At 35.6% G+C, this 25,237-nt stretch overlaps 5 protein-coding genes across 13 annotated transcripts; 1 reads left to right on the top strand and 4 right to left on the bottom strand.

The window, feature by feature from the left end:
- Window positions 1-514: 514 nt before the first annotated feature.
- Window positions 515-4,291, bottom strand: LOC124215203 (nicotinamidase). 3 transcript variants are annotated; one of them, XM_046618293.2, is made up of 4 exons: window positions 2,810-4,291; window positions 2,146-2,448; window positions 1,268-1,512; window positions 515-1,192 (listed from the first exon to the last, which is right to left on the bottom strand). In XM_046618293.2, the coding sequence occupies exons 2-4, from the start codon at window positions 2,437-2,439 to the stop codon at window positions 625-627; spliced, it is 1,107 nt and encodes a 368-aa protein (XP_046474249.1). In that variant the 5' UTR covers window positions 2,440-2,448; window positions 2,810-4,291; the 3' UTR covers window positions 515-624. The 3 variants fall into 3 exon arrangements, with proteins under 3 accessions (XP_046474249.1, XP_046474248.1, XP_046474250.1); XM_046618292.2 differs by having other exon boundaries at window positions 2,146-4,291; XM_046618294.2 differs by lacking the exon at window positions 2,810-4,291 and having other exon boundaries at window positions 2,135-2,176.
- Window positions 4,292-4,436: 145 nt separating this feature from the next.
- On the bottom strand, window positions 4,437-11,817 carry LOC124215201 (uncharacterized). 3 transcript variants are annotated; one of them, XM_046618284.2, is made up of 7 exons: window positions 11,680-11,817; window positions 8,550-8,770; window positions 7,761-7,985; window positions 7,334-7,548; window positions 6,762-7,087; window positions 5,176-6,645; window positions 4,437-4,864 (listed from the first exon to the last, which is right to left on the bottom strand). In XM_046618284.2, the coding sequence occupies exons 2-7, from the start codon at window positions 8,688-8,690 to the stop codon at window positions 4,662-4,664; spliced, it is 2,580 nt and encodes an 859-aa protein (XP_046474240.1). In that variant the 5' UTR covers window positions 8,691-8,770; window positions 11,680-11,817; the 3' UTR covers window positions 4,437-4,661. The 3 variants fall into 3 exon arrangements, with proteins under 3 accessions (XP_046474240.1, XP_046474241.1, XP_046474239.1); XM_046618285.2 differs by lacking the exon at window positions 11,680-11,817 and adding an exon at window positions 9,072-9,252 and having other exon boundaries at window positions 5,176-6,642; XM_046618283.2 differs by lacking the exon at window positions 11,680-11,817 and adding an exon at window positions 9,072-9,251.
- gb (solute carrier family 7 member genderblind) lies at window positions 9,271-15,164 on the top strand. 4 transcript variants are annotated; one of them, XM_046618290.2, is made up of 12 exons: window positions 9,271-9,455; window positions 9,762-9,937; window positions 11,365-11,544; window positions 11,691-11,913; window positions 12,108-12,223; window positions 12,306-12,431; window positions 12,619-12,763; window positions 12,855-12,978; window positions 13,152-13,352; window positions 13,575-13,724; window positions 13,840-14,017; window positions 14,188-15,164. In XM_046618290.2, exons 3-12 carry the CDS (start codon window positions 11,370-11,372, stop codon window positions 14,247-14,249), a joined length of 1,500 nt encoding a protein of 499 aa, XP_046474246.1. In that variant the 5' UTR covers window positions 9,271-9,455; window positions 9,762-9,937; window positions 11,365-11,369; the 3' UTR covers window positions 14,250-15,164. The 4 variants fall into 4 exon arrangements, with proteins under 4 accessions (XP_046474246.1, XP_046474245.1, XP_046474243.1 ...); XM_046618289.2 differs by having other exon boundaries at window positions 9,762-9,962; XM_046618287.2 differs by having other exon boundaries at window positions 9,272-9,455; window positions 9,762-9,958.
- An 832-nt stretch (window positions 15,165-15,996) lies between these two features.
- Vha14-1 (V-type proton ATPase subunit Vha14-1) lies at window positions 15,997-18,415 on the bottom strand. Of its 2 annotated transcripts, XM_046618301.2 has the most exons (6): window positions 18,152-18,415; window positions 17,767-17,801; window positions 17,608-17,689; window positions 16,985-17,067; window positions 16,294-16,416; window positions 15,997-16,093 (listed from the first exon to the last, which is right to left on the bottom strand). In XM_046618301.2, exons 1-6 carry the CDS (start codon window positions 18,210-18,212, stop codon window positions 16,064-16,066), a joined length of 414 nt encoding a protein of 137 aa, XP_046474257.1. In that variant the 5' UTR covers window positions 18,213-18,415; the 3' UTR covers window positions 15,997-16,063. The 2 variants fall into 2 exon arrangements, with proteins under 2 accessions (XP_046474257.1, XP_046474258.1); XM_046618302.2 differs by lacking the exon at window positions 18,152-18,415 and having other exon boundaries at window positions 17,767-17,952.
- Window positions 18,416-21,613: 3,198 nt separating this feature from the next.
- On the bottom strand, window positions 21,614-23,405 carry boca (LDLR chaperone boca). The gene is made up of 5 exons (XM_046618295.1): window positions 23,005-23,405; window positions 22,734-22,808; window positions 22,487-22,647; window positions 22,168-22,312; window positions 21,614-22,057 (listed from the first exon to the last, which is right to left on the bottom strand). The coding sequence occupies exons 1-5, from the start codon at window positions 23,164-23,166 to the stop codon at window positions 21,947-21,949; spliced, it is 654 nt and encodes a 217-aa protein (XP_046474251.1). The 5' UTR covers window positions 23,167-23,405; the 3' UTR covers window positions 21,614-21,946.
- Between the last annotated feature and the right edge of the window lie 1,832 nt (window positions 23,406-25,237).

Here is a 25,237-nt window from a genome sequence, read left to right as displayed (position 1 = left end):
CTGAATTCCATTTAATTTGTTTTAATTCCGTTTTTGACATGCTCAATTCGTGTTGGTTTACTAGGCACAGGTTTCAAATTTTCGATTGTGTTCCTCGATAAAATCTGCGATTTGAAACGTTTTTTTTTGTCTTTTAAAGGAAATTTAAAGTTTGCAAATTACAGGTTCAGGACAGCCGCCAAGCGCATATCGATCAAATGACGACCCGTCAGCTCTGCTCTGAGCCATTAGATGCTACCGGTCACCGGTTGGCTAATTTTTTTAAACGGAGGTGATTCTCAAACGATAAATTTTTGATTTACGGTTAGGCGTGGAATGAGTGTTGCATCAGTAATTTTACACGACTTGTATCGTTTCACATCTTGAATACTCCTGCGCAGATGCACGAGTAGGTTATCAGCAACGCATTGCAGTTGGCGGGGTTGCGCTCCACAGGAGTATAGATGCAACACTACATCATTGGCCGCACGATTAACTTGCGTGAAACAATATATTTGATTGATTCACTTTAACGTAGATTAAATACTGAATTTATTTGGATTATTATACACGTATGCTAAATTATACACTGCACATAATAATTAATATAACTACTCAATCATGTTATAGCGACTATCCATTACATCATTGACTACTCTTTCTGACTGAGCGTATACTGTGCTTAATTTCAAGAGCTAGTTTGTACCCTAGCTCAGGTCTGCGGTCTCTTCCCTCGACCATAGCTCTGACTTGACTTGAATTGACAATCACACCGTTGTTACCGATCACCGTTGACTTTGTTTTTTCAATATCAACAAGATCCACACCACGGCTACAATCGTCAATCAAAATAGTACGGAAACCGCTTGCCAGAGCATCAACGGCTGTTGCTCCAACGCACACATCGTACGCTAATCCGCATATGTAAATGTCGGTAGCGCCTTTGTTTTGCAGTTGAGAGAAGAGTGTCGTCTCCGTCAGCTTTCTGTTGTCCCAAAACACGGAGTACGAGTCCACTTCAGGATTTGTACCTTTGTATATTTTAACGGCGTTACTCACGACCACTAGGTCCTTGTGGAGCTCCGCGCCCCAGGAATCTTGGACGCAATGACGGGGCCACAGTCTCTGCTTCTGGGGAGGTGGACCAGCTAGCGTGACCGTGTCATAAACCTTTGCATCCTCCTTTGACACGCTGCTGGATGCGTCCACATCTCTAGGAAATATATAAAAAAAAAAAGAAAAATCCCGATCAAGATGTGCTTTGCAACAAGGCTAGTATAAATCTCACCGTAGATGAAGATTGTCGACGAAAGATACGTGATCCACGGGATGCCAATCAAGAGAATAAAATACTGCGTCGAAAGGTACCGTTTTCAAAAGGTGATTGATCGGTTCGATCACTTCGGAACCGTCCTGCTGAGCCGCACATTTCGTGATGTTAAGAGACCCAGATATGAAATCATTCTGAACATCAACAATTAAAAATGCGCTTCGAGGTCTTGTGCACACTTTGATCCAGCGATTCCAACAAACCTGGAACAATAATTGATTATGTTTTCTCTATATTTAATTGGAAATGCCCAGGACTGTTTCATTTCAATTTATTACCAATGCTGATACGACTAGACTTGAATATTGATTCAAGTATACTATTTTTTATAATACGTTCAAACCAATTTAGTTACCAATTTTTTTTAAATTGCAGTGAATTAATGAATTCATTCCAAATTCAAGTGCACGTCTTTTTACGGTATTTCGAACGCTCGGTACATTCAATATGAAATGATTGCCATCGAAATCGGGTTTCTTCTTTCTTTCTTAGGTGTAATATAAAACATCGTTTTACCATTGAGCTGTTATGAGTTGTTTGTGGAAAAAGTTAACGTATTTTAACGTATACACTATTGCCAGGGACGTAAGACAAATGTTAACTTTTAACAAATTGGTCACGAATGAATATAAGTATAGCATGAGCCAAATGGCATGGAAAGCGCGCAGTAAGAAATAAAATTAGTATTGCAGTTCGGGGTTGTTTTCTGTATAAGTGCTCTTCGAATTCCTCTCGTTTAAGGAATAATTGGCCGGAGAGGGAACAAATAATTGTCCTCCGCTCGTGATCACTTGCGATCGTGCACGCGCGCACACAAACACATACATATTGCATACCTCAAACTCCTCTCTATCGATGAGCCCGTCCCCATTCGTGTCGAACACGGCGTAGATCTCATTCAATTGATTTTCCTCCAGACCATAGATCTTCCCTCGATCGTTACGAAAGAGCGCCCGGCAAATAAGCTCGAATTCAGAAAGGGACAGAAATCCGTCCTCATCTTTGTCAAAAGCAGTAAAACACGCGTCCATCACTTTTATCTTGCGTTCTTCGTTTCCAGGTCGTTTGTTTAATCGATACTGCGAGGACTTGGATTCCGCATTACTCCCCATACCATGCACGATTTTCATCCATTACACCTATTGGCCGGTGCAAATTAAGCGATATTCTTATATAGTATGTGTTTTGCGTGCACATTATTATCTGTGTACAATAGCCGTAGATATTCGTTGTTCGATTACCCCTGCTAAACATTCCGTTAGACGTAGATAGATACCCAAAAAAATGATGCCAAAAACCATATAGAAAATATTTTCTATACTTCTCTATTCGCGTCTAACGGAGTTTTTACTGAGGACTATTAAATTATCGATTGGGAAAAAGAAAAATTGTTACAAATATGAATGTTCGATATATCAATGAGTTTTTGATTTGAACATTATGACAAAATATTTATGCCATACCGTACGTGCTATATTATTAAATTCACCAAGTACTCACGATGTGTCATCAGATATGATAGATTTGACTGCGTGATTAATGCCCGATAAGTTTCGATAATATGCTGCATAGGTACCACAATACTATTCAACCGAAACAATTTAATATCACTTGAATTTCGGGCGGAAACAGAACGGATAATATTACTTTGGTTTTTATTGCAGTGACTCCTTCCGCAATCGGAATTCAAATGATTATCTAATAGATGCAATAGGAGTCTGAATGCAGTCTCACCCTTATCGAGTGATCAGTTTTGGTGCAAACATTTGTACATTTAACTGTAACAGTGTATTTGTATAATAAACTATAATCAAGATAGAGAATGAACTATTTTTAATTGCATATTCTATTCATTGCATGTTGATTTAATTTTTAATTACGAATCATTTTTTGATGCAACATGTTATACTAATTTGTTAAAAATAATTAGTAGGTTACAAGTGAACGAAACGCGACACTATTTCGTTAAATTAGTATTACCACTGATTTTTGAAGACTGACATATGTTTCATCACTTGCAAAGTATTTGAAAAATTTAACTATTCCAAAAGGTCCAGCTTTATTATCACATCTGATCACTTCGCGTGTATACAGGTATGCATATGTATAGAGTGTATACAGAGATCGTTTCTAAATAATAGCATCATTTACAATGTATGCACTTTCTTTATTTTGTTTCCGCATTTTTATAGATATAATATATTTATTCTGTTCGATTTTTTATGCAAAATAGCGAGCCAATTTATATCGATCATATTTTTTTGATCATTTCTTCATTTTCTTATGTATTGCAATTCTCTGTTCCGTACATTGGTATCAAATTAATGTGAAAACATAATTTCATCGCGCTTAAGATAATTACTTACATTACCTGTTAATATACTTATTTATATAACAGTAAACTAAAGAACAGAAATATAGTTCCACAGAATTCGGTGAAACTTCTAAAGGAGTTTACAGCAAATTAACTTTTTTCGTAAGAGAGATACATAACTACTTTCGAGACTTTATACAGTTACAAATATGCATTAATCATTGAATGATTTGAACTTTAACACCAAATGCTAAACGAGCTAATTAATACAAATCGTTAGTATAAATCTGATGTTATTCCTATGCTGAATTTCATTGCTCTTGACATTGAAAGCTAATATTGATGTGACTAGATATAATGAATAATGAAAACACCTCTTTTCGTGCTTGATCGTATCTATTGTCCATCATCCCTCAGCCAGGTAAATCTCAAATCATTATGCTGTACATGAAGTATTTTTTGTAAATTGAAACAATTACAACAATGATGAAAGTGAACCCTATTTGTTAATCTATACACCGAACAATTATACATAATATTTCTGATTTATTAGCTGCATTAGTTATGTTACAATGAGGATTCATTTTGAAGTCTGAAATGAAGAATACACAGGATAGCTAGATTTATTCTATCAGTCTGAGGATTCTAAGTCGAGCAACCCAGAAGTTTAATGTTGTTTCAATTGAACTGCCAACTACATTTGCTTCGAAGGACCCAAACTGTAGTTGGTTATTTACATTGAATTTTGAACTGAATTCAAATAGATATTTAAAAATTCAAAATTTCAGGCGGTAATATTATACTGAATAAAAATTTCAACATATTGCAGGGCAACTAGGTCCCACTATTTTATTAGTTATCAAACAATTCGAATTCATAAATTACTATGCCTATATATTTTGTACATAAGTAGAATTTAATTGCATCAAATTGATATTCAAGGTAACTAGCAATTTAGCATTTGGGGAGTGTTGTTACGTATCTCTTATATGAAAACACTTCCTTTGCGTAAAGTTGCTGGTACCACTAAAATTTGAATCAAAATTTCCGAGGACGGCCTCGTTTTTTAACGGGTGTCAATTTACTTGTAACTTGTCTCGGCTGTCGTAATTTTTTCTGTAATACCGTTGCTGGGGGTTTTGTATTTCTCGTGGATTTAATATGCGTCTTCATGTGCTGAATATACAACAAACGTGTTTTGATCAGCTTTTTACAGATGTGGCACCGGCGGATTTGTTTTTCTGAAAATTTGAATAGATCATGGATAACATTATGGTGGTATGATATCAAGCTTGGTTGATAATTGTGGAAAAATTCACTATGAATTAATATTTCGATCACGTTTCACTTCGATGGTCATAAAATACCACATTGCGATGTCTACTTGCTGATAATACTTCACGCAGTAGAAATATCTTAAAAAATTACATTCATATTCCCACGTTATTTATCCGTATGTTTAAGAAAAAAGCTTGTAGTACATGCGGACAAAAACTCGTCCGAAATAGTTTATTTTATTGTTATACAGAAACCATCCAAAAGCCTAACTCACCAGAATTTTTTGTAGCATGTTGCAAACAATGTGCTGCGAGTATTGCAGTGCTCGGAAACCATCGTCCGCAATCATCGCAATTCAATTTCTTTGATCTCCACGTTTGGTTTGAGCTTTGGATTTTCTTTTTCTGACTCACTCGGGTCACTCTTCTTTTATCGATAGTTTCCTTTATTGTGTCAATGGGTTTTTCAACTGATTTCACCTCTGCACTAGCCTTACTGCTCTTGTTTCGATATGCCTTTGGGTGTTCCATGCGTGTGTGCCTCGCTAATACAACTACAGCATTGAACTTCTCCTGGCACACTTTGCACGTATACTCTTTATGAACGACTTGCTTAACGCCTGATTCATCCTTACTTAATGAGTCAGACTTCTCAAGTGTCCTTATATTTGCCTTGTTTAGTTTAGTTCGTAATTTTGGACAAACTCTGGAATGTGTATCAAGTGCTCTTTTTTGTCGGAAATTTCGTGAGCAATGTACACACTGCATAGCGGGAGGTATTGGTTTCGCCTGAGTATCGTGAGACTCGTCATCAGAGTCTCTGACCATTATGATTTCATTTTCTTTATCGCTTGAACCTTTTTCTTTCCCATCATCAATAGTAATCTCAATAACGTCGTTTTTTGCCTGTGACAAGCTGTGTTCTTCATCTATGTCAATTTCGATTATTTCCACTTTGGGATTCCTCGCTGCTTTTTTAGATTTCTTTAATCTAATAGGTCGCGGGTTATAATCAGGGTCTGGTGCAGGTTTCTTTTTCCGTCGGCCTCGCTTTTTATTATTATTTTCTTCTTCTGCCCCAATTAGAGCCGGTTGAATAATTATCTCTGAGTCACCACGGTTGACTGAGGTAAGTTGCTGTTTTCTTGGCCTCTTTATTCTAGGTTGAATTTCAATATTTTGTTTAGGCACGTTTGGTTCTAATGTACTCATTGACTGTTGATTGCCATCGATACCATTTGAATTTATTTTGGGGTCAACAAATGCAGTGGAGATGTTTTCTGATAATTTATCAGTTGGATTTTCCTTTACATCTGGCCCCAGTTTTGGTGTGTCAGATTTTACACTGCGCGGTGCACTTGAATCAACCTCGTCCACTGCTCCAAAGTTTTCACTAACTCTAGTTTCAATTTGTGGTTCTATGGAAGGAGTATTATAATTTGATGTGTTCAAACAATTTTCAATTGAATTAAAAATTGGTTGTGTCTCAGATTTGATTATGTCATTCGTGTTATCTACATGTTGTATTTCACTTCGTTGATTCACTACAGTTTTGCGACCGAATATTTTCTTTTTAACTGGTTTGTTGCCATTTTTCGATAAATTGAAACCCTGTAGTGTGGCTTGAATTTCGTCGAATGTCAATTCAGAATCCGACTGATCACCTTCTAAAAGAATATATTGCACTGTCGACTGTTCAAGTATTTCACTCTCAAGAGACTCTTGGCTACCTCCTGATTTGCCTACTGATAAGAAACAGATAAATGAATCTTTATAGTATGTCAAATCGTGAATATATTCAGCAGACAGTAGAAAAATATTGTATTTAAATATATGAAATATATTTCACAAACACACTTACCAACACTCATTGGAGTGTCATTCATCATAAGATAAGTAACATTGTTTGGCTGCTTGGGAGAATAATTTTCTGTGAGACGATTCGAATCTAGTACTGTTTGACAGTTCTCATTTATTACTGCATTATTGTTACAAGCCCGTTGTAAGGCTTTTTGCTGACGAAATTTCACTTCAGTCATAGATTCATCATTGCTTGAAGTGTGCTGAATTCGCTGTTGTCTGGGTGTGAATACTGGCGTCTGCGTTGTTAGTAACTGCCTTTTGATTTGACTAGGCTTTTTCACTGTTCTCACAGCACCTTCTCCTATTAATCTTTCTACATCGGATCTGTAATTTAAGATGTTGCAAAATATTGAATGCTAGTATTGTAGTACTAAATTTTTAACTTAATGGAATAATTCCTCACTTTTTAGTCGATACATCGTACGAATTCAAAAGCAAATTTGAAATTTCCCAAGCAAAATTGGCATTATTGGTTACCTTTTCTTTGACTCGTAAAAAATTCGCAAAATATGACATTAATTTGATGGATAATTAGAAGGCGAGCTATAGTATCATCAAAGTTTTTTATACTTCATTAAAAATTGAAAGTTTGTGGGTGGTTCTCCAGACTCATCATAAACAGCGACCGCAAATACATCTTCTGAATCTTCGACAGCATAAAGAGCAAGTTGTTGTCCAGCAGCTGTTATAAATGTTGCAATTGTTTCCTCATCCTCATCCATAACATCGTGTACTTCTTCTCGTTCTTCCACGTAATACCTTTTGTCGTTTTCACAATCCAGATGCTATGAAATGATAATCACAACACCAAAAATTAATAATGTGTACTTGAGATTTCATAAGAGCCAGACCATATCATTTTACGTTCAACGTCGTTTAGCATTATTAGTATATCTGATACAACCAAAAGATTGCAACATTTCAGTGACAAAGATTATACATAATTCTTCAGAGATATGCTCTGCTAAGGGCATGACAAAAGTAAAGATTTAATCACCATAGACAATTTATCTTCGTCGTTTGCTGCAGTCCACTGTTCATTCGTTTTTAAACGAGCATGCGGGGATCTGGGGGACATCGGAGGCGAAAGTGGAACCGAGACAGAGGAATCATTGTAATCGACAGTCACTTCTTCGCAAGTTTCAAGAGGTTCTTGAAAGTAAACTGGCGGTTCCTCCAATTCAGTTTTAACTTGCTCCACCACTTCGAAGTGTTCTTCTATCTGGTCAAAAACATGAGGTTAGATTTTGTAAATGGGCATCTATCTTTTATGCAAATTCTACATTCCTAGCTTTCAAGGTTTCACAAAGATACATCTAATGTTTGCTAAATATGCCAGATCCTTTTGACTAAAACTTCATGTTTTCAGACATTTGATCAAATCTTATGTTACTATATGCATAAAATACTTTACATTCCAATTCAGATTATTTCAGATCATTAGAAGTTACGGTCAATACAAGATTACTGAAAACTTTTAGTTCTACGTAAATTCTGAGCCACATCAGTTTTCTATGATATTGAGAATTAATACGTCAGCTTTCACCTATGTCTTTTAACTGAATGGAATCTGCAAATCATGAAACATTGAAAAAATTGACAATAGACTATTGAAAAAGGAGAACATTCCTTACGATAGTTGAGCAATTCTTTCGAAAGAGGTTAAATTTCAAAGTTACATTCAAATTTCTGGACTTGTCTTAATAACTTAACAGTTGTTGGATTTCCTTGAAAGAATAGCGTGAATATTTTCTTCATTTTGTAGCAGTGAGTTATGTTAACTTACCATTGACTCCTCTATGGTTTTTTCGTCGTTTGAGAGCAATAAATAATCAGACGAGTTTTGACACTCGAGAAACTTTTCTTTGTGGTCCATTCCCACTTCGATCATATTACCATAAGCTTCTCTTTCTGAATTCAGGGACATTATTATTTACAGAACAGCTGGTGTCTTCGGGTTAAACCATTTTTACCAAAAACGTGGATTATGTACTCATCTATGTCGACCTGCAACAGCAATTAAGGGATAGTACAAAACAGCGGATGGTAACCAAGATGGATTTCCTGAATATAAACAATCCAACAATTTGCCTGAATTTTTTCAGCAATATCTTGTGACAATAAAAATTTATACGATAAGTGAAGAGCTGGAAAATATATTGGATTTATTCTACGGAATTGAAGATTGGGGTTAGGATAGAAAATCATTTTTATTTCGAAGCCAAGAGTAGGGGATATAATGAATTGTGAAACTCTGTACGTTTTTAAGCGAGAAAATATTTTGGGTCGAATCTATAAAAATACTAACCCGCCATTGTTTAGTAAACACTTAACAAGTACATTAAAAACCAAATTGGAGTAAGATTTTATTTAGTACGTATGGATGTGTATGTAACGCACTATTCCATAACACAACACACAAGCAGCATTTAGATGACGTCACACGATGCGCCGCGGCTCGAAATTGTGCAAACGCAACGAACGCAACCATGAAACTGAGCTGAACTGTGAATCCGTCAATTTTTCTGATTGGCTCAACACTTCGTGGTAGCAGTAACGCAACGCGGTATAACTTGGAAAGTACAGCACCTGTGTTCGACGTTATTAACTCTAGCCTGCGGTACACGTGCGTACCGGTCAACAATTTTTGGTAGTTTTTAAACACGTCGCAATTGGCTCGATACTTTGCCAGGTACTTGTAGAAACGTACTTACTGTTATTAACCATCAACATGCTGAGCATAATTTACATATCATACAAGTATTTTTTTCAAATTTGGTGACAGTCGTTAGCATGGTTAATCACTGGCCATTGTTACGTCATGCACGTACCCACATGTTCGAAAAAATTTTCAAACTTCAACCTGAGGGTAATGTAACTACTCGCGTACAGTGTGTATAATATCTTTTGCCGATGAAATTCTGTAACATGTATCTACCCACACGCGTATACAAATTTAATGTAATGTAATATTATTTTTATTGTCTTCTTATTTCAGTACAGAGAATGTTGATGAGGTGGATCAGTGGAGTAGGTATAGTTTCAGTCAGCACATTCAATCATCATCGCTACCAAGTAGTTAACTTTTTTATTTAGTCAACGTTCAGCGACCTGTAAAAGTCTGGTTGCTTCAGTCTGCTCCTCACTCTGTAACGCAGCGGAGTTAAACAATAGGTGTGTTTACAACGAACATATGTAAGTATGTACTGCTGATAATGAATATAGATCAATAAAATTTGTCAATATTTGAAGTATCTGAAATAACTCCACAAGAGGTTTAACTTTATTTATTTTATTTTACCAAGGCTCAAGTGAAAATGAATTATTATAATCTTGAAATGTTTTAATGGAAGCTTTTTAGTGATCATATGAGATAATGAATTTGGGTGAATGTTGTTTCTCAATTATAGGTAAATTGAATCCGCGAGAAATACAGTTAGCTCTCATTTTGATTTTATAATATTACTGTTCGAAAATAATTCAACTATATTTTTATTCGTAAATCTATGACACAAGTGACGTTTTAGATTTGATGATAGAGAGAAAAATCTTGAAGGATCATTATGGCTATAAATGAAGGAAACTTTGTAAACTAGAGTTGTTAATAAAATGTTATTAATAATTTTGTCTGTGGCTGGCATAATGTAATTTGCCAATTTTGAAAGAGCCTAGCAAGGTAGTTAACAAAAAATATATTTCAAGCACCTAGAGAGTGTATCTACGTCCAAATACTTTCTGAATTTTGTGTACCTATATAGTAGATGTTTCATGTAAAATCAATTTTATTAGAATGGTTATTAACCTTCCACGTGAACACTTGTTTTTAACACTTTTAGTCTGTACGCGTATTTAAAGTGTTCTAGGCTTGTAAGAAATCGGAAAAAATTCATGTTTCCTTGACAAAGTGTTAACAACATTATCCAAAATTGGACAGAAGCCAAAGTTTTAAAGTATTGTTAATAAAAATAGATATTCCTAAAACAACTGTTCCCTAAAAGACCTAGTGTTCATATGAAGGGTCAATATGTTCGGTGTTATAATTGTAATTGGATCACTTGACGACTTTTTCTAAAGTAAAAATGAGTGGATGGCCTGAATTGAACTCCAGCAAGAAAAAGCCGTATTAATCGAGTATGAAACTTTCACCTTGTTGCTCCCCTTTTTTATCTTATAATTGGCAGTATTTGTAGAACTTGAGGATATTCTATGGATTGCTAATTCATGCAGGCATAAAGCCAATATGCCGGTAATCGTCAGTATGTGAAGTGATAAAAATATGCACATGTTGCATTAGAGATCAGCTTTGCAATATACTCGAGTATCATAATATCTAAAAGTCTTGCGGTAGAAAATTGTTCTTTGTCGAATAAGAACAAAGTGTCAGAACATAATTCATCACATTCTGGACTGGAAAACTAGACGTTCTTGTAATTAACCCTAGTTAAAGTGATTACAGCTAAATTAACAAGATTGCCTAAACTATACTTTCACACATATTAAATTTTAACTAACAAGAATACCAGAAGTATAGTTCAATGGTAAAAATCGCGAATTATGTTATTGAAATGACTAAAAATTGTGTCTGTTTAAAATTTCAACAGCCAAAATGGTGAAACAGGTAACACTTGAGTCACCTAGTGAAATGCAACTAATGTCACCCACCGAAGATGGAAAGGCTCTTCCTGGTAGCCAAGAATTTGAGCCTAGTAAAATACAGATGAAAAAACAGCTTGGCTTGCTGGAAGGAGTTGCTATAATTTTAGGAATCATATTTGGATCAGGTAAGTTTTCAATATTCAATATTTTTTAACAAAATTTAAGATCAAAATTCCTACCGAATAGTAATAAGTAACTATCTGTTAGTAATTTCAAAAGTGTTTAAAATTATTATGATTTTTATATACTCTCTAACTAACCTTATTTTTAGGAATTTTTGTTTCACCGAAGGGCGTAATCAAAGAAGTAGGTAGTGTTGGATTATCTCTCATCATATGGGTCTTCTGTGGTTTGCTCTCTATGGTTGGAGCGTTGTGCTATGCGGAATTGGGTACAAGCATACCTGTTAGCGGTGGTGATTATGCTTATATTCACGAAGCCTTTGGACCATTACCATCTTTCTTGTATTTGTGGGCAGCAAATTTGATATTCGTGTAAGTAATCAATCAGAGTTGAGCTATTAATTGATTGAACTAATCAATGTAGATCTAACTAAGGCCCAACATGAAGTCTTGTGAAGAATAATGCACTTCAAACAAAAAATTAATCAGTTATAACTTGGTCACATGAATACATACATACATACTTTAAATGCTTAAAAAAAATCACGTCTCTTCCCATATTTCAGTCCTACAACAAACGCTATTATGAGTCTCACTTTTGCTCAGTATGTTCTCCAACCATTTTTTCCGAATTGTGAAATCCCTGATGATGGTATGAGACTCATAGCTGCTGTCACTATATGTAGGTGATGCTTAACGACTTTAATTCAATTTCACTTGATGGCCAATATACCAAATCTTAACATGCTTCTCATGTGTTTCAGGCTTGCTGACTTTTATCAATTGCTACGATGTTAAAGAGACATCAATGATGCAGAATGTGTTCATGTTTGCTAAGGTCGCTGCATTAGTTATAATTATTATCACTGGAATGACCTGGTTAGGACTTGGTACGTTTTAAATATTAAGATCATTCAATATTACTCCAAATTGAATTTAGGTTTAATATTTCTGCATATCTAAAATCTTGCATGAAATTGAGTATCCTTTAGAAAATATGATGGAAATTCATGTTTATAAGTAATTTAGTCTTGGTTAATTAGCTTCCATAGTATGACTATGTACTTTGTGTTTCAGGGCATACAGAAAATTTCACAACACCATTCGAAGAAACTAATACTGATCCAGGAAAAATTGCAGTTGCATTTTGCTCTGGTATATTTTCTTATTCTGGCTGGAACTATCTGAATTTTATGACAGAAGAACTCAAAAATCCATATGTGTAAGTTTGGTAGTTGATGTAGATAAATATGTTGATAGACTTATGCACAAAGTTTAAACAGCATCGATCGTAATAATTTCTTAATCTTCAGAAATTTACCTCGTGCTATCTACATATCGCTGCCATTGGTGACTTTCATCTATGTTCTCGCCAATGTGGCTTATTTAGCAGTGTTAACACCAGATATGATGATCGCCTCTTATGCTATTGCTGTGGTAAGTTTATACCGTACTGCGTTTTTAGAATTACATATTATCAATACTGCTTGAAATTTGTGATGAAGTCATGACAGTTAATCCTCGTGTGTTATAAAAAATTAATCTACGCTAGCGTATGATCAAATAAGTAGGAATGTACAATTCACTCACAACTTCCGACGCTATTCTAGACGTTTGGGGATCAAGTACTGGGAGTCATGTCGTGGACGATACCTGTGATGGTAGCAATTTCAGCTTTTGGCGGCTTGAGCGTCCATATCATGACTTCTTCACGGATGTGCTTCGTAGGTGCTCGGAATGGGCAATTTCCAGCTATGTTGAGCTACATTAATGTGTCTAAGCTGACTCCTACCCCTGCCTTGGTGTTTTTGGTACGTCATATATTCATTGTTTATATCCAAGTATAATAATCATGATGTATTTCTGCTACTAACATTGTACAAAAATTAGAGCTTAACAATTTTTAACTTCTCCCCATACTGTATCTGAGAATAAGAATTTCAGAAGAGTATCTGTCTCTTATCAGATATAGGTATGTAATTCTATCCAGCGTTTAGTACATGTCCGCTGTATATTGTTTTTTTTTTTTCCAGTGTATTTTGTCACTATGTATGCTTTGCACCAGTGATGTATTTGTGCTAATTACTTACTGTAGTATCGTGGAGACATTCTTCATTACATTATCTATTGCTGGTATTTTATGGCTGAGATATAAGAGACCGAACATGGAGAGGCCCATCAAGGTATGTTCACAGTTTCTATCTGAAAATTACAATCGGTTAAAAATTATTTTAATTTAGGCTACCTCAATATGAATTTTATTTCTTACATATGTCATCACATACCATATTCCCACAGGTTTCATTGTGGGTACCTATTACGTTTGTGATGATATGTATTTTCCTCATTGTGGTATCTTGCTATCAGGCACCATTTGAAGTAGGTATAGGCACTCTAATTACCCTGTCTGGAATCCCTGCTTATTACGTCGGAATTGTGTGGAAGAATAAACCAAAGTCATTTCAACGTCAGTACAGTAAGTGTGAAATTTGTGCGACCAACTTCTCACTTCAAAATACAAATCTGATTGACACAATACTTTCATGAAAATGGGTACGTCATGGGCTACATATTGAAAGTTGACAACCTATTTAGGATCTTGTCCTAAATTGGTTTTTTTGTTACTTAATTGTGCTTCTGTTGTAGATCGCATCACCTGCACAATACAAAAACTGTTTGTAGCTGCGAGGGAAGAAAGAGATCAGTAATTACTGAAGTGTTTGCAATTCAAAACAGTATTTGGTGCGTGCATAATTACTTAAAAAGCTACAGCAATGCTTGTGAAGAATTAGGTAAGGCATCATCTTCTTCTGATTATCACCATTACTGTTGGATTATTTGAAACTCGTGTATTTATATCACATTCATTATGATTTTTAATCAAGAGTTAGTGATTGTATGCTCTTTTGAGATAATTTAATTGTAAATTGAACACAACTAGGGAATGACGGAGGTTCTCAATTTGAATATGGTAGTTAATTTTAAAACAAGTCAAATGAATAACCGTTTGAAACGTTTTCAAATTTGTTTGCTGTTTGCCCTGTTATTCGCGTTTAGTCAAATCATTTAATATCGATATAAGAAAATTCATCTGATGTGTTTGTTACATTACTGTAGAAGTTCTTTGCTGTTAAGTCATTCTGCAGTTAGTAATGTTTACAAAATTTATCTACCGTCGCATATATGAAATATAACCAGCATATACAAATATTGTTAGTGTATCTGTGATTATCATATATACGATGAAGAGAGACGTATATATATTTTCATGTTGATCATGTAAAATTATATCATGTGAGGCATATTTCGTGAAGAATATTCAAGAAATATCTAAGCTATGAAAATTTATTTTTCATTTTGCTATCTGCGTGAAAAATCTATTAGCAACTTGAGTACTAGAATGCATAGAATCTAAAAACGTTTACCACTGTTTATGAACATTGTTATTATAATCTCTCCTGCGTATATTAAATTAAATCTGTTTCCCTGTGCGCATAGTTTGCTTAGGCTCAAGTTTTGCTGCAGGAGCCAAATAAGTAATCAATAATGTAAAATGAATAAGAGGTTTCACACATTGTACGATTAAACTTACACAAATGAAATTTTTTCATCGAAGTCTATGAGCCAAGATAAAAAAAATTATTTCTCACAGTGAGATAAAATGCAAATGTTGAGTTTCGTTTATAGGATAAAAATAGCAACTCTGTATCTTGAATCTCAGAGGAGTTGAACTTCTGGCATAGTATTAATTAACTAAAATTATACCAAAAATTTTATATATTTCTAGCATAAATTTTATATACTTCTATACAAGAAAAAAAATTATTAATTTACTGAACTATGTTCGTATTAATTTAGATATCGCATTATTGCTGTCATTGTTTCGTTTTCGAAAAATCTAGTCTTTTGGATACGGAAATACATGGTTAATTTTAGTATCTGCTAGTATTTTTACTTGTAATGCAGAAACATTCATGTTTGAAGTGGTTTGTATCAAATATTTACAATAAACTTAAAAATCGCTATTTGTTTACCAAAAGTCCAATTATTGCGGCCACATCTTAACAATGACGTCAAATATCTGTATTACTTATGCAAAGTATTTGAACGGTGTTATAAGAAATGAAATCCGTCCCCAATACCAACAATTTTTATTGATAAATTTGAAGAAGAAAGAAAAGTAGATAACATATGCTGATAATCGCAAAAGATTTGACAGAAATATTTCCGTGAACTCTAGCCACCGAATAATACATTTTTTTTTTAAGTAGAATATAACGTGTATTTACAAATTGCAATTGAAACGTTGAGTATCAAATTGACAGTGACAAAATTTCCTATGCAAGGAAATGGAATGTAAAGGATTGTATTCTACGAGTGCTGCGTACAGTTGCAATGGAGTTGACAGATTTCAACAGTGCCAATAAAGTAATAAATAAACTAATAAATAATATGTAATTGATAATACTTTTATTATACACAGTTAATATTGGTGATCCAATATGAGTGAGAGTTATGTACATTAATGGATATCCTCCGGGTTGAACATACCCTGAAATAACGAAAGTGAAAAATCTTATTACCAGTTACCCGGCAGAAAGAAATGTATTCACATAATAAATGATACATCTGATTCTTAAGGGTTACAGTACGAATTTATACAGAGATTCAAAAAGTATTTTGTGGGTAGAGCCTACTCATTAAAATTAGAAAAAAATGCGATAAATCTGCGCTTGTGAAAAATGTACTTACTCTGGCACGTCGCAGAATTGAATCTTTGCTTGCATCATATGGGTGATCCTTACTAGGGATCTCTAAAACTGATGGCACGGGTTGTGTATGGCTGTCAATCACATGTCGGATCATCTCAGCCACCTGAAAAAATTTAGCAGTATTGTTTAGCCTTGGAAAAAATATATTTTGAGGAGAGACAAATATCAAATCCATAATAGTACAACTGTAACTGTAAATAACATCATTGTCTCATGAAGAAATTCCTCTGATTAATATCAATGTTCTAGAAGTACCTATTTCTGACATTATTTAGAGTTAATCATGATAAATTGTAAGGATAAATCTTATAATCAATCTGATTAATTAATTAAGCAATAAGGTATAAAATGTATCTGGATCAAACATAAGTCATTCTCAATCAAAACAAATTGCAACATGATATCTTGCAATTTTTGGCTGTAACAAAAGAATGTTCTTTACCAAACTATTTGTAATGAAATTATACAGTGACTGATATTTCAATTTCTGCGAAGAGTAGTAAAAGTTCTTGAAATTCAAATGCTTGTGAGCTACTTCCTACGTTCTTTGAGATGCAAAGAAGAAAAAACTGTCGGACTGATTTTTGATTTTATAATTATGTCACATCAGTGATTGCACAAGTAAACCGATTAAAAATTTGTGAATTTTATGTAATCTAAATATATGTTACATTTTGGTTGATAAGAATGATATCGATGTCGTCCCGTTTGATGAAGCGCTTGAACGTATCCTCAATTTCTCCAACAGCCGTGTCTGAAATCACAGATAAGTATACATGATAGACAGTATTACTTAGAATCCATTATATCTAAATCAAACTTCAGCATGAAGGAATCATCGAAAGTGCAAAATTAATTTTATGGAGTGAGTTTTACAGAAAGATTATGGATTGAACAACCAATATCTGTACATATGGCGGTGTTACAAAATATTTGTATTTTACATAAGGAAATGTAAAATCTACAATTATTTACTTCAACATTTTGAAATTTACTGAAGGTAAATTCAGATTGTTGTAGCGATGCACTAAAATGCAATATTTTCTATACTGCTGATTGAATAATTTTACAATCCAGTTTTTTTAATTTATGTAAAAGTTTTTGCAACTCGATGTATATTTGTGAGGCATGTAATTAAGCTCCAGGTTAGGTATAGGCGAAAATATGCTCACCCGTTTGTTTAGGTAAGAACTGAGCGCAAAGTAACGTCAATTAGATGGGACTTGTGAAAAAAAGAGAAGTGGCAAGCAATTGGGTGTTAATGACAACAGATGTGGTTAAGCTCTTTACATACTCTTGTCAACGACCATAAAGTTGGGCTGGCGATTTTTGTTGATCTCTCCAACACCTCCCAAAAGAAATCCAACGCAAGTGTCCTGTGTAAGAAAAAAACTCGAATTTTTTACAGCCTGATGATAGAAGAGTCTGAGTGAAATACCGATAGAATAATTACCTCATCTCCAATTACGGCGAGGAGCTTGCCTTTTCCTGCGGAATGAAGAGACATGTTGAGTTAGTTTTTGTCGTTAAAAAACGGAGCTTCAGTAGCGAAGAAAAATTCGTAGACGATCCCAAAAGTCTTCACACGCGAGTCAGCTGACTGACCGAACGTCACGCCCACCTATTCGGGGCTGCGTTTATTCTCGTAATAATCGCCAGGGGCGAATCTAGCGGGGAGTACGCTGAGCATTTCTCAATTCAGCAATAAATGATTCAAAATTCAGAAGAATCGCATAGTACATTTTTTACAGAGATGAGAAATGTCATATTAAATTTATTTCCAACCGTGTGACAAAAATTTATGAATAATTGAAAATGTCGAAGGCACGAAATCTTACTGTCTAGTCCTGCACCCGTGTTTTCCTGTAACCGATGCATTGCTTCCTTCACTTTCGCCATGTCCGTGAGTTTATCCGAAACAGTGAGGTACCCGAAGTTCTGTTGGATTCAAAATTTCTTGCCGAAAGGTAAAAATATTTCGCGTCGATGCTAACTGGCCGGATGCCCGAAGCTGTCTAACCCCGGAGAGTGAGTTTTGTTGGTTGTTGGATGTTTCTTCTTCGTTCATGTAACGCGTAGGCGATAACCATTTCGCTAATGATCAGACTAAATAAAACAATTAGTTTCTATGTATGTACCATGCGTGCTTAGACTCTGTTGTTGAGAGGCCGAGTCTCCTTGCTCTACTACATGTATATTTCATTTACATTTTTAACAACGCTAAATAGAGCTTGGTGAGTATCGCATTCCTTCTCAATTGCGGAGGAAAATAATATTCTCGCAACATCTTAATCTTTCCCACTGTGTAACTCCTCATATTTTTCGCACAGACATGTCTCAACTTCTTGTTTACAAAATATTTAACTTCCTCTCAATAATGCAGTTTTGTAATTTTCCGTAGCATTCTTCTAGTTTTAGTCGTACACTCAATAGATATTCGTTACATGACTTACACTTTCTGTGAATGATTCCTCCAATAATAGGAAATTATATCCATCACAAATTCAGACAAGTTTTTTTTATTTTGTAACCCAACATAGCTCTTTAGGTTTCAGTTCACTTTGTTATCACACAAATTAGGTATAATACTCTGCATACTCTTTCCAATTTCCTAATAGAACTAAACACGTGTAAAAGTTTCTTACGTCCGACGAGTCATGATCACGAATTAAGGCAACAGGCAGATATAAATTAGCAGATATTGTCAGCCTTAATTGATCAATTTAAAACCAAATGCTTTGTGCGATAAATTTCTGCTGTACACACTGTTTTGCGTGGTTGGTTGTTCTACATAATAATGTTAATTTTGGTCAATTAATGCCTCATCTCCTTAATTACGTCTTGCACATTTTTGTGTACACATTAGATCCAAGCAACCCAGACTAATGGCAATAAACATTGTTTTCAGTAAACAAGAAAGTCGAACCAGCATGCCAGAACCTGTGAATCATCAGGTGAATGCAGCTCGCAAGACATTCCAGACACTTCATCAAATATCCAAACTATTGAACACGAACCTTGACCCATCTACGCTCAGCATTTGCGTGAGACTCTGTGAGAATGGCGTCAACCCACAGGCACTGGCAACTGTGGTGAAAGAATTACAGAGGGAAGTTAAAGTCTTGAATAGTACACAGTCTGGTTCTGCTCCTAGCAAAGCAAGTTTAAATAAGTAGTTTTAAGCTTCATAAATCTAATCACACAGTGAGTCTACGCGGAATTAATTCACGTTTTTTGTAGTTTCATAATCATGTAATTAGATCTGATGACTACTGTTTTTGTACTAAATAAATACTGGCCTTCGTCAATTGACAGGTTACATAAACTGAATACTAATATAAGATGGTATTCACATACCTCATCTTGAATAAACTTATATGATCTGAACACAGTCCAATTGTTGTATACATATATATAAGTATAATATGCATCAGTTATTGAAGTTTGACCAATAGAAGGTCAGGGTCTTTGTGATCTTGCTGTTGATGTTCTGCACGTACATTTGCAGTTACATCATCCTTGGCAGAATTGACGGAACATAGAATATAGCTATCTTCTTTATTTGCAAATACTGAAAACTTATTTTACCGAGAATTAAATTTAATATGGAACTAGCCTTAAAACCCTCGCTCGCTAAAGCTCGTTCGGGGTCGGATACCTAGTGCAACTGGTTTTTGTGCTCGTGCACTCCCTGCACTTGCTTACTCGTTGTCAATGTTTTACCAGATGATATGAGATTTACCAGATACCTCACGCCCCCGCTGCTTGAGGATTGTTCAATGGGTAATAAATGTTAGACTGCTAGTCCGTGAAGTCGAGTTTCATCAAGTAGCGGACCTCGAGTGCAGTAACTACGAAGCTCTAGTCCTGGAGGTCGAAATCCACAAGGTAAAGGACCTGGACAGTCAGAACTACGGAGTGCTTGTCCTGGATGTCGAGTTTCACCAAGTAGCAGACCTGGAGCGCAGAAACTACGGTGCGCTTATCCTGGAAGTCGAGTTTCACCAGGTAGCAGACCTGGAGCGCAGAAACTACGGAGCACTTGTCCTGGAAGTCGAGTTTCACCAGGTAGCAGACCTGGAGCGCAGAAACTACGGAGCACTTGTCCTGGAAGTCGAGTTTCACCAGGTAGCAGACCTTGAGCGCAGAAACTACGGAGCGCTTGGTCAAGTCACCAGGTCAAGAACCTGGACAGCCAGAGCTACGGAGCTGGAGGTCGAAATCCACAAGGTAAAGGACCTGGACAGTCAGAACTACGGAGCGCTTGTCCTGGATGTCGAGTTTCACCAGGTAGCAGACCTGGAGCGCAGAAACTATGGAGCACTTGTCCTGGAAGTCGAGTTTCACCAGGTAGCAGACCTGGAGCTCAGAAACTACGGAGTGCTTGTCCTGGAGGTCGAGATCCACCAGGTGGAGGACCTGGACAGCCAAATTTACGGAAAATTAGTCCTGAAGGTCGAAAGTCACCAGGTCAAGAACCTGGACAGCCAGAACTACGGAGCCTGTGTCCTGGAAGTCGATTTTCACCAGGTAGCGGACCTGGAGCGCAGGAACCACGAAGCGCTTGCCCTGGAGGTCGAGATCCACCCGGTGGAGGACCTGGACAGCCAAATTTACTGAAAATTAATCCTGAAGGTCGAAAGTCACCAGGTCAAGTACCTGTACAGCCAAAACTACGGAGCGCTTCTCCTGGAGGTCGAGATCCACCAGGTGGAGGACCTGGAGCGCAGGAACCACCGAGCGCTCGTCCTTGAATTCGAGTTGCATCAGGAAGCGGATCCGAAGCGCAGGATCCAGGAGGTAGAGAACCCGGTACTCGAAATATGCGGAGCGCGATTCTCTCACGTCCTCTCTACTGCGCGGTTGTTTCCGGACTGAGGAATTCAGTTAGCTGATTTTCGTCGTCGACGATTACTATAGATCGATGACGTCAGGGGAGAAAAAATTTCGGGTGACGTCACTTTCTGAACAGCCGAAAATTCAAAACTTGGTTTCGAACTTTAATGCTATGTATGTATGATTATATGAATATGGTCTTCCCATCGTAACGAAATGGCATCATTGTTAAAGGATTCCCACATAATGGAAGTTTCCGATTAAGGACACAATTTAAACTTTACATTTGTTTCTATATTCCTTGTCATCATAGAAATCATTGTCTTAGGAGTTCTGATCCTTATCTGATTGTATTTCTGAGAGGTGCTACCAGATTTTATAGAAGTTCTTCACATTCTTGCACAGTTTCTCACAATAATACGCATATTAAACAACTATAGAAGGTAAATAAGGGCACAGTAGAAAACGAAATGTACAAAATATAATGCAGGTACACCAGAAAGAACTTACAATTGCATCATTCATACATATACACTCGAAATTTAAAAACAATAGTAACTCTAAAAAAAAAGCACATTTGTGAGCATGTTTAGATGTTATTTCAGATTCAATCAACCATCTCTAACTTATGTCTTCTTCTATTTATGCTTTTGTACGATGTATGACGAATTAATTCAGTTACCACAATCAATTTCACTCATTATCATTTAGAAATAATTTACACAATTGCAAAGATAGTCTATAATTGCAAAAATTGGTAATCAGATATCTTTTCCCACACCACCGTCTATTTTGACTCATAGTTCATCTTTATTGTTTGCTGTTTCACGTTTTGTTTCTGTAGTAGGTTTCGAAATTTTTTTCTTGGTTTTTACCTTTGATTCACCTGCTGTTTCTTCGGCCATATTCTGAAAGAAAGGCACCTCTCAATTTTGTGTAAATTTTTCGTACATTACCTTTATTCTATTTTTGCAAAAATCATCTTCCTGAATAGAAGGAAAATGACCTTTCTTTATACCTCTTTATTATATTTTCCATTAAAAGTTTGACCCTCAAATGTTATTTCTGTCAATTCTGGTTGCTCCAAGAGAAATCCTTTTGCATCAATGACCTGGGCACCGTCGCGAAACATGAAAATTGCTCTATTGTCGTCAATTATGTATCTGGAAAAGATTTAGATGAATTGACTGGTTGCAGTAATATGAAATTTGTGTTGATGCCATATGAGAGTAACGCCAATTTAAAGGGTTAAAAAAAAAATGTTGCAACAGTTGCAGAATTATTTCTTTCAATGCTATGAAAATGACTTGACCAATCATTTTTCCCAGTGTTATTACCTTTCTGCAATAATATGATTATTATGAAGGCCAGTCTGCCATCGTTGCGTTATAGATTCAGTTTCATCACGAGAATATTCTTTTTTCAATCCCACGAACATCATTAAACCTTTGCCTTTTTTAGTTGCTCTAATGACATTATCTGCATTCGTCATATCAAGCTGTGAAATGAGGAAAGTGAAATTATTATCGAAATTATATTTCATTATTATTGATTTCATATCGCTATTTTTATTCTCTACTTAACCTTTGCCAAGTCAATTTTTGGGCTCGGGCGAAGGTGTTCTGGAAGTTCATCTGGCTCTAAAGGGTCATCACCTTCCTGTGAATTTAAAGATAAGTCAGTGATGGAAAAAATGATTTCAGACAAATGGGTTATATGTGATTAACTTTATGCAGTATATGCAGCAGCCAATCGGATTCTAGAATAGAGTGGAAACCACCAGGTAGTTTCTACGATTGCTAATGTGGCTGCATAAACAAATTCAGCCAAAATCATTCGAAGACTGAAAACTCACCTCCCACTGGTCCAATAACCTCTCCATATCTGCATCCGTATAATCACGAATGTCCTTTTTAGCCCAACTAGGTTTTTCCTCAGGCTTTGAACAATTTGCATTCGGTATGCAAATAAGTAACACTAGTAAGAAAAACTTAAAAATATTTTTCATTTTTGACATGCTAGTTATTCACAATAAGACCTACGCGTACAACGTTTTAGAAACCTTGTGTACACTTATACAACAGACTTCGCGAAAAAAATGATCAATTGCAAAGAATTTTCATATCTATATACAATGTAAATGGTGTAAATTGCAAAATTTAATCGTGACCATAAGATTGAGGTTATCTTCTACGTCGGTTGACACCACGGCCAAGTGCTACGTCACCATCAGTGGTGATTATCGCACGGACTTGAAGCAGCCGAAGAGCCCTCAGCCAATGATAATACAGCAACTCTTGCGGGAGTCCATGCGTCAGAAAAGTTAAATAGCGAGATACCGCCGTCTGTATGAACAACAGGTAAGTATGCATTTTGCAGTACCGGCATGATCAACTCACATGTTCTTGTACCGACGGAAATATTTCCCCGTTTCCTCTGACACGTTGACTACGAACGATAGATATGCACGGTCAGATTTGCACACAATTGTTACTATTTTTTTTCGATAAAATCCTGTGATCTGCCCATCATCGTAAAATCACTGTTTAAAAATAGTCCAATACATTCCTACAACTACCAGCCATGTCAAAATTTCCTATTTTTTCATTTATTTTGATCGATTTTGACTCGTTTATTATCTCCTCCACCATGTATCGTCGGAATAATTTTGGTAACAGTTCCATTGAAGGAAATGAAAATTATTGAAGTGATAGTTCAAAATTGATTTATATATATCAAAGCAGCCAGATTTGGACAAGCATTTTTTTTTACCTCGAATTACGAATTCCACTATTTCTTCGGGATCTGAAAGCTGAAACAAATCATCTAAAAAAATGGCTATCTGAAAGTTAATCTTGAACGTAATTTTGAAGCATCGCCATCTTGTCTAATCACGCCCAATTCGTGTGCTGTCGTGTCATTAGAATTTGCAGTTTCAAAAGAAATAATTGTGCACAGATTAAACTAAATATCGATACGGCATAGTTCTTGTAGGAATATTATTTGAATCTTTTGTTTTTGAGGTAAATGCCTTCGATCGAACAATTGTGAGACGATATTTTTTCGTATTATGATTACGATAAAACGAAATTATTGAAACGAGGAAAGCAGTTTGTTAACTAAACTGAACCATTTCTTGTCTCGCAGTATAAGTATTTGAGCAAGTGAATTTCAGTTGATACGGCAAAGCTAAGATTGATGTCAACCCAAGTGATACTTCGTTGTATAAAAAATTAGTACCTATAATTTATACTGAATAGATATTCAATTCAAATGATTTTGTTGATTCGGTACAATTTTTGTTCTTAGTGTGTATGCAGTTTATATTCTGACTACATATAGTTGTTGAATATTCAGCAGCTATTCAATGAGGCTAATTATGCTATAAGAATTTATTTACTAAATGTACCAAGGAGATATCTGTATATCGACGAGACCGGAATTATTTTTTTACATAGCAAACATTCGGCAGCCTTAAAACTCGTTGAACATGCGATAGTTTCACTTCCTTCGTTGTAATCTCTTTGCGGAGTTAGACTGCGTTGGCGGAGCGACGTTGTTCCTTGAGAATAGCAAAGAGTTAACTGAGAGTTTGTTACGATTGATTTTTATCTCATTCAGTCGGTCTCCTTGTGTCAGGCAGTGGAGGTTGTCGTTGTTTTTTGACTTGTAATTCACTGCATTTGAAGCTCCTTTTCGTCCTATTTGCGAGTTTTTGTCGGAGTTGAAGGGCGTGCTACCTCCAACCGTACATAATTTACCTAATAAAATTATAGTTGAATGACTTAATGGCGAAGCAATGAATCATGCCTCTTTGAATAGAGTATTTATGTACTGTATAGAACACAGCACGAGAATTTAGTTACTCAAGATCTGTAGAGGGAAGCTTTTATCAGAATCTAATCTAAATCTCAAGAATACAAATCAGGAAAAGCTGTGGTTTTCTTCGTAAGGCAATTCCACAATCCAAATAATTTCAATCTGTTGAAATTAGGTTAGGAATTTACGTCCGAAATATACAAGTCTGATTTAATATTTTTCCAATGCATTAGTTTTTGTGAGCAAGTAACTTAATACCTGTCGGTTTT

The sequence above is a fragment of the Neodiprion pinetum genome, chromosome 3, assembly GCF_021155775.2.
Source record: "Neodiprion pinetum isolate iyNeoPine1 chromosome 3, iyNeoPine1.2, whole genome shotgun sequence".
In the NCBI taxonomy this organism is placed as follows: Eukaryota; Metazoa; Arthropoda; class Insecta; order Hymenoptera; family Diprionidae; genus Neodiprion; species Neodiprion pinetum.
This window is presented reverse-complemented; position numbering and strand designations above follow the sequence as displayed.

Bases quoted from the DNA above. Each gene is read 5' to 3' on its own strand.
- LOC124215203 (XM_046618292.2), bottom strand. From the start codon at position 2,439: ATGAAAATCGTGCATGGTATGGGGAGTAATGCGGAATCCAAGTCCTCG. The intron at 1,513-2,145 runs GTATGCAATATG...TTATTGTTCCAG, and splicing joins TCGATAGAGAGGAGTTTGAG to GTTTGTTGGAATCGCTGGAT. The intron at 1,193-1,267 runs GTGAGATTTATA...TATATTTCCTAG, and splicing joins GTCGACAATCTTCATCTACG to AGATGTGGACGCATCCAGCA.
- LOC124215201 (XM_046618284.2), bottom strand. From the start codon at position 8,690: ATGTCCCTGAATTCAGAAAGAGAAGCTTATGGTAATATGATCGAAGTG. The intron at 7,986-8,549 runs GTAAGTTAACAT...GTTTTTGACCAG, and splicing joins AAACCATAGAGGAGTCAATG to ATAGAAGAACACTTCGAAGT. The intron at 4,865-5,175 runs GTGAGTTAGGCT...TCAAATTTTCAG, and splicing joins ACATGCTACAAAAAATTCTG to AAAAACAAATCCGCCGGTGC.
- Vha14-1 (XM_046618301.2), bottom strand. From the start codon at position 18,212: ATGGCGAAAGTGAAGGAAGCAATGCATCGGTTACAGGAAAACACGGGT. The intron at 17,802-18,151 runs GTAAGATTTCGT...TTCATTCCGCAG, and splicing joins CACGGGTGCAGGACTAGACA to GAAAAGGCAAGCTCCTCGCC. The intron at 17,068-17,607 runs GTATGTAAAGAG...CTGTGATTTCAG, and splicing joins CTTTATGGTCGTTGACAAGA to ACACGGCTGTTGGAGAAATT.
- boca (XM_046618295.1), bottom strand. From the start codon at position 23,166: ATGTCAAAAATGAAAAATATTTTTAAGTTTTTCTTACTAGTGTTACTT. The intron at 22,648-22,733 runs GTTAAGTAGAGA...CTCATTTCACAG, and splicing joins CAAAAATTGACTTGGCAAAG to CTTGATATGACGAATGCAGA. The intron at 22,313-22,486 runs GTAATAACACTG...AATCTTTTCCAG, and splicing joins AATCATATTATTGCAGAAAG to ATACATAATTGACGACAATA.
- gb (XM_046618290.2), top strand. From the start codon at position 11,370: ATGGTGAAACAGGTAACACTTGAGTCACCTAGTGAAATGCAACTAATG. The intron at 11,914-12,107 runs GTAAGTAATCAA...CCCATATTTCAG, and splicing joins GCAGCAAATTTGATATTCGT to TCCTACAACAAACGCTATTA. The intron at 12,432-12,618 runs GTACGTTTTAAA...TTTGTGTTTCAG, and splicing joins AATGACCTGGTTAGGACTTG to GGCATACAGAAAATTTCACA.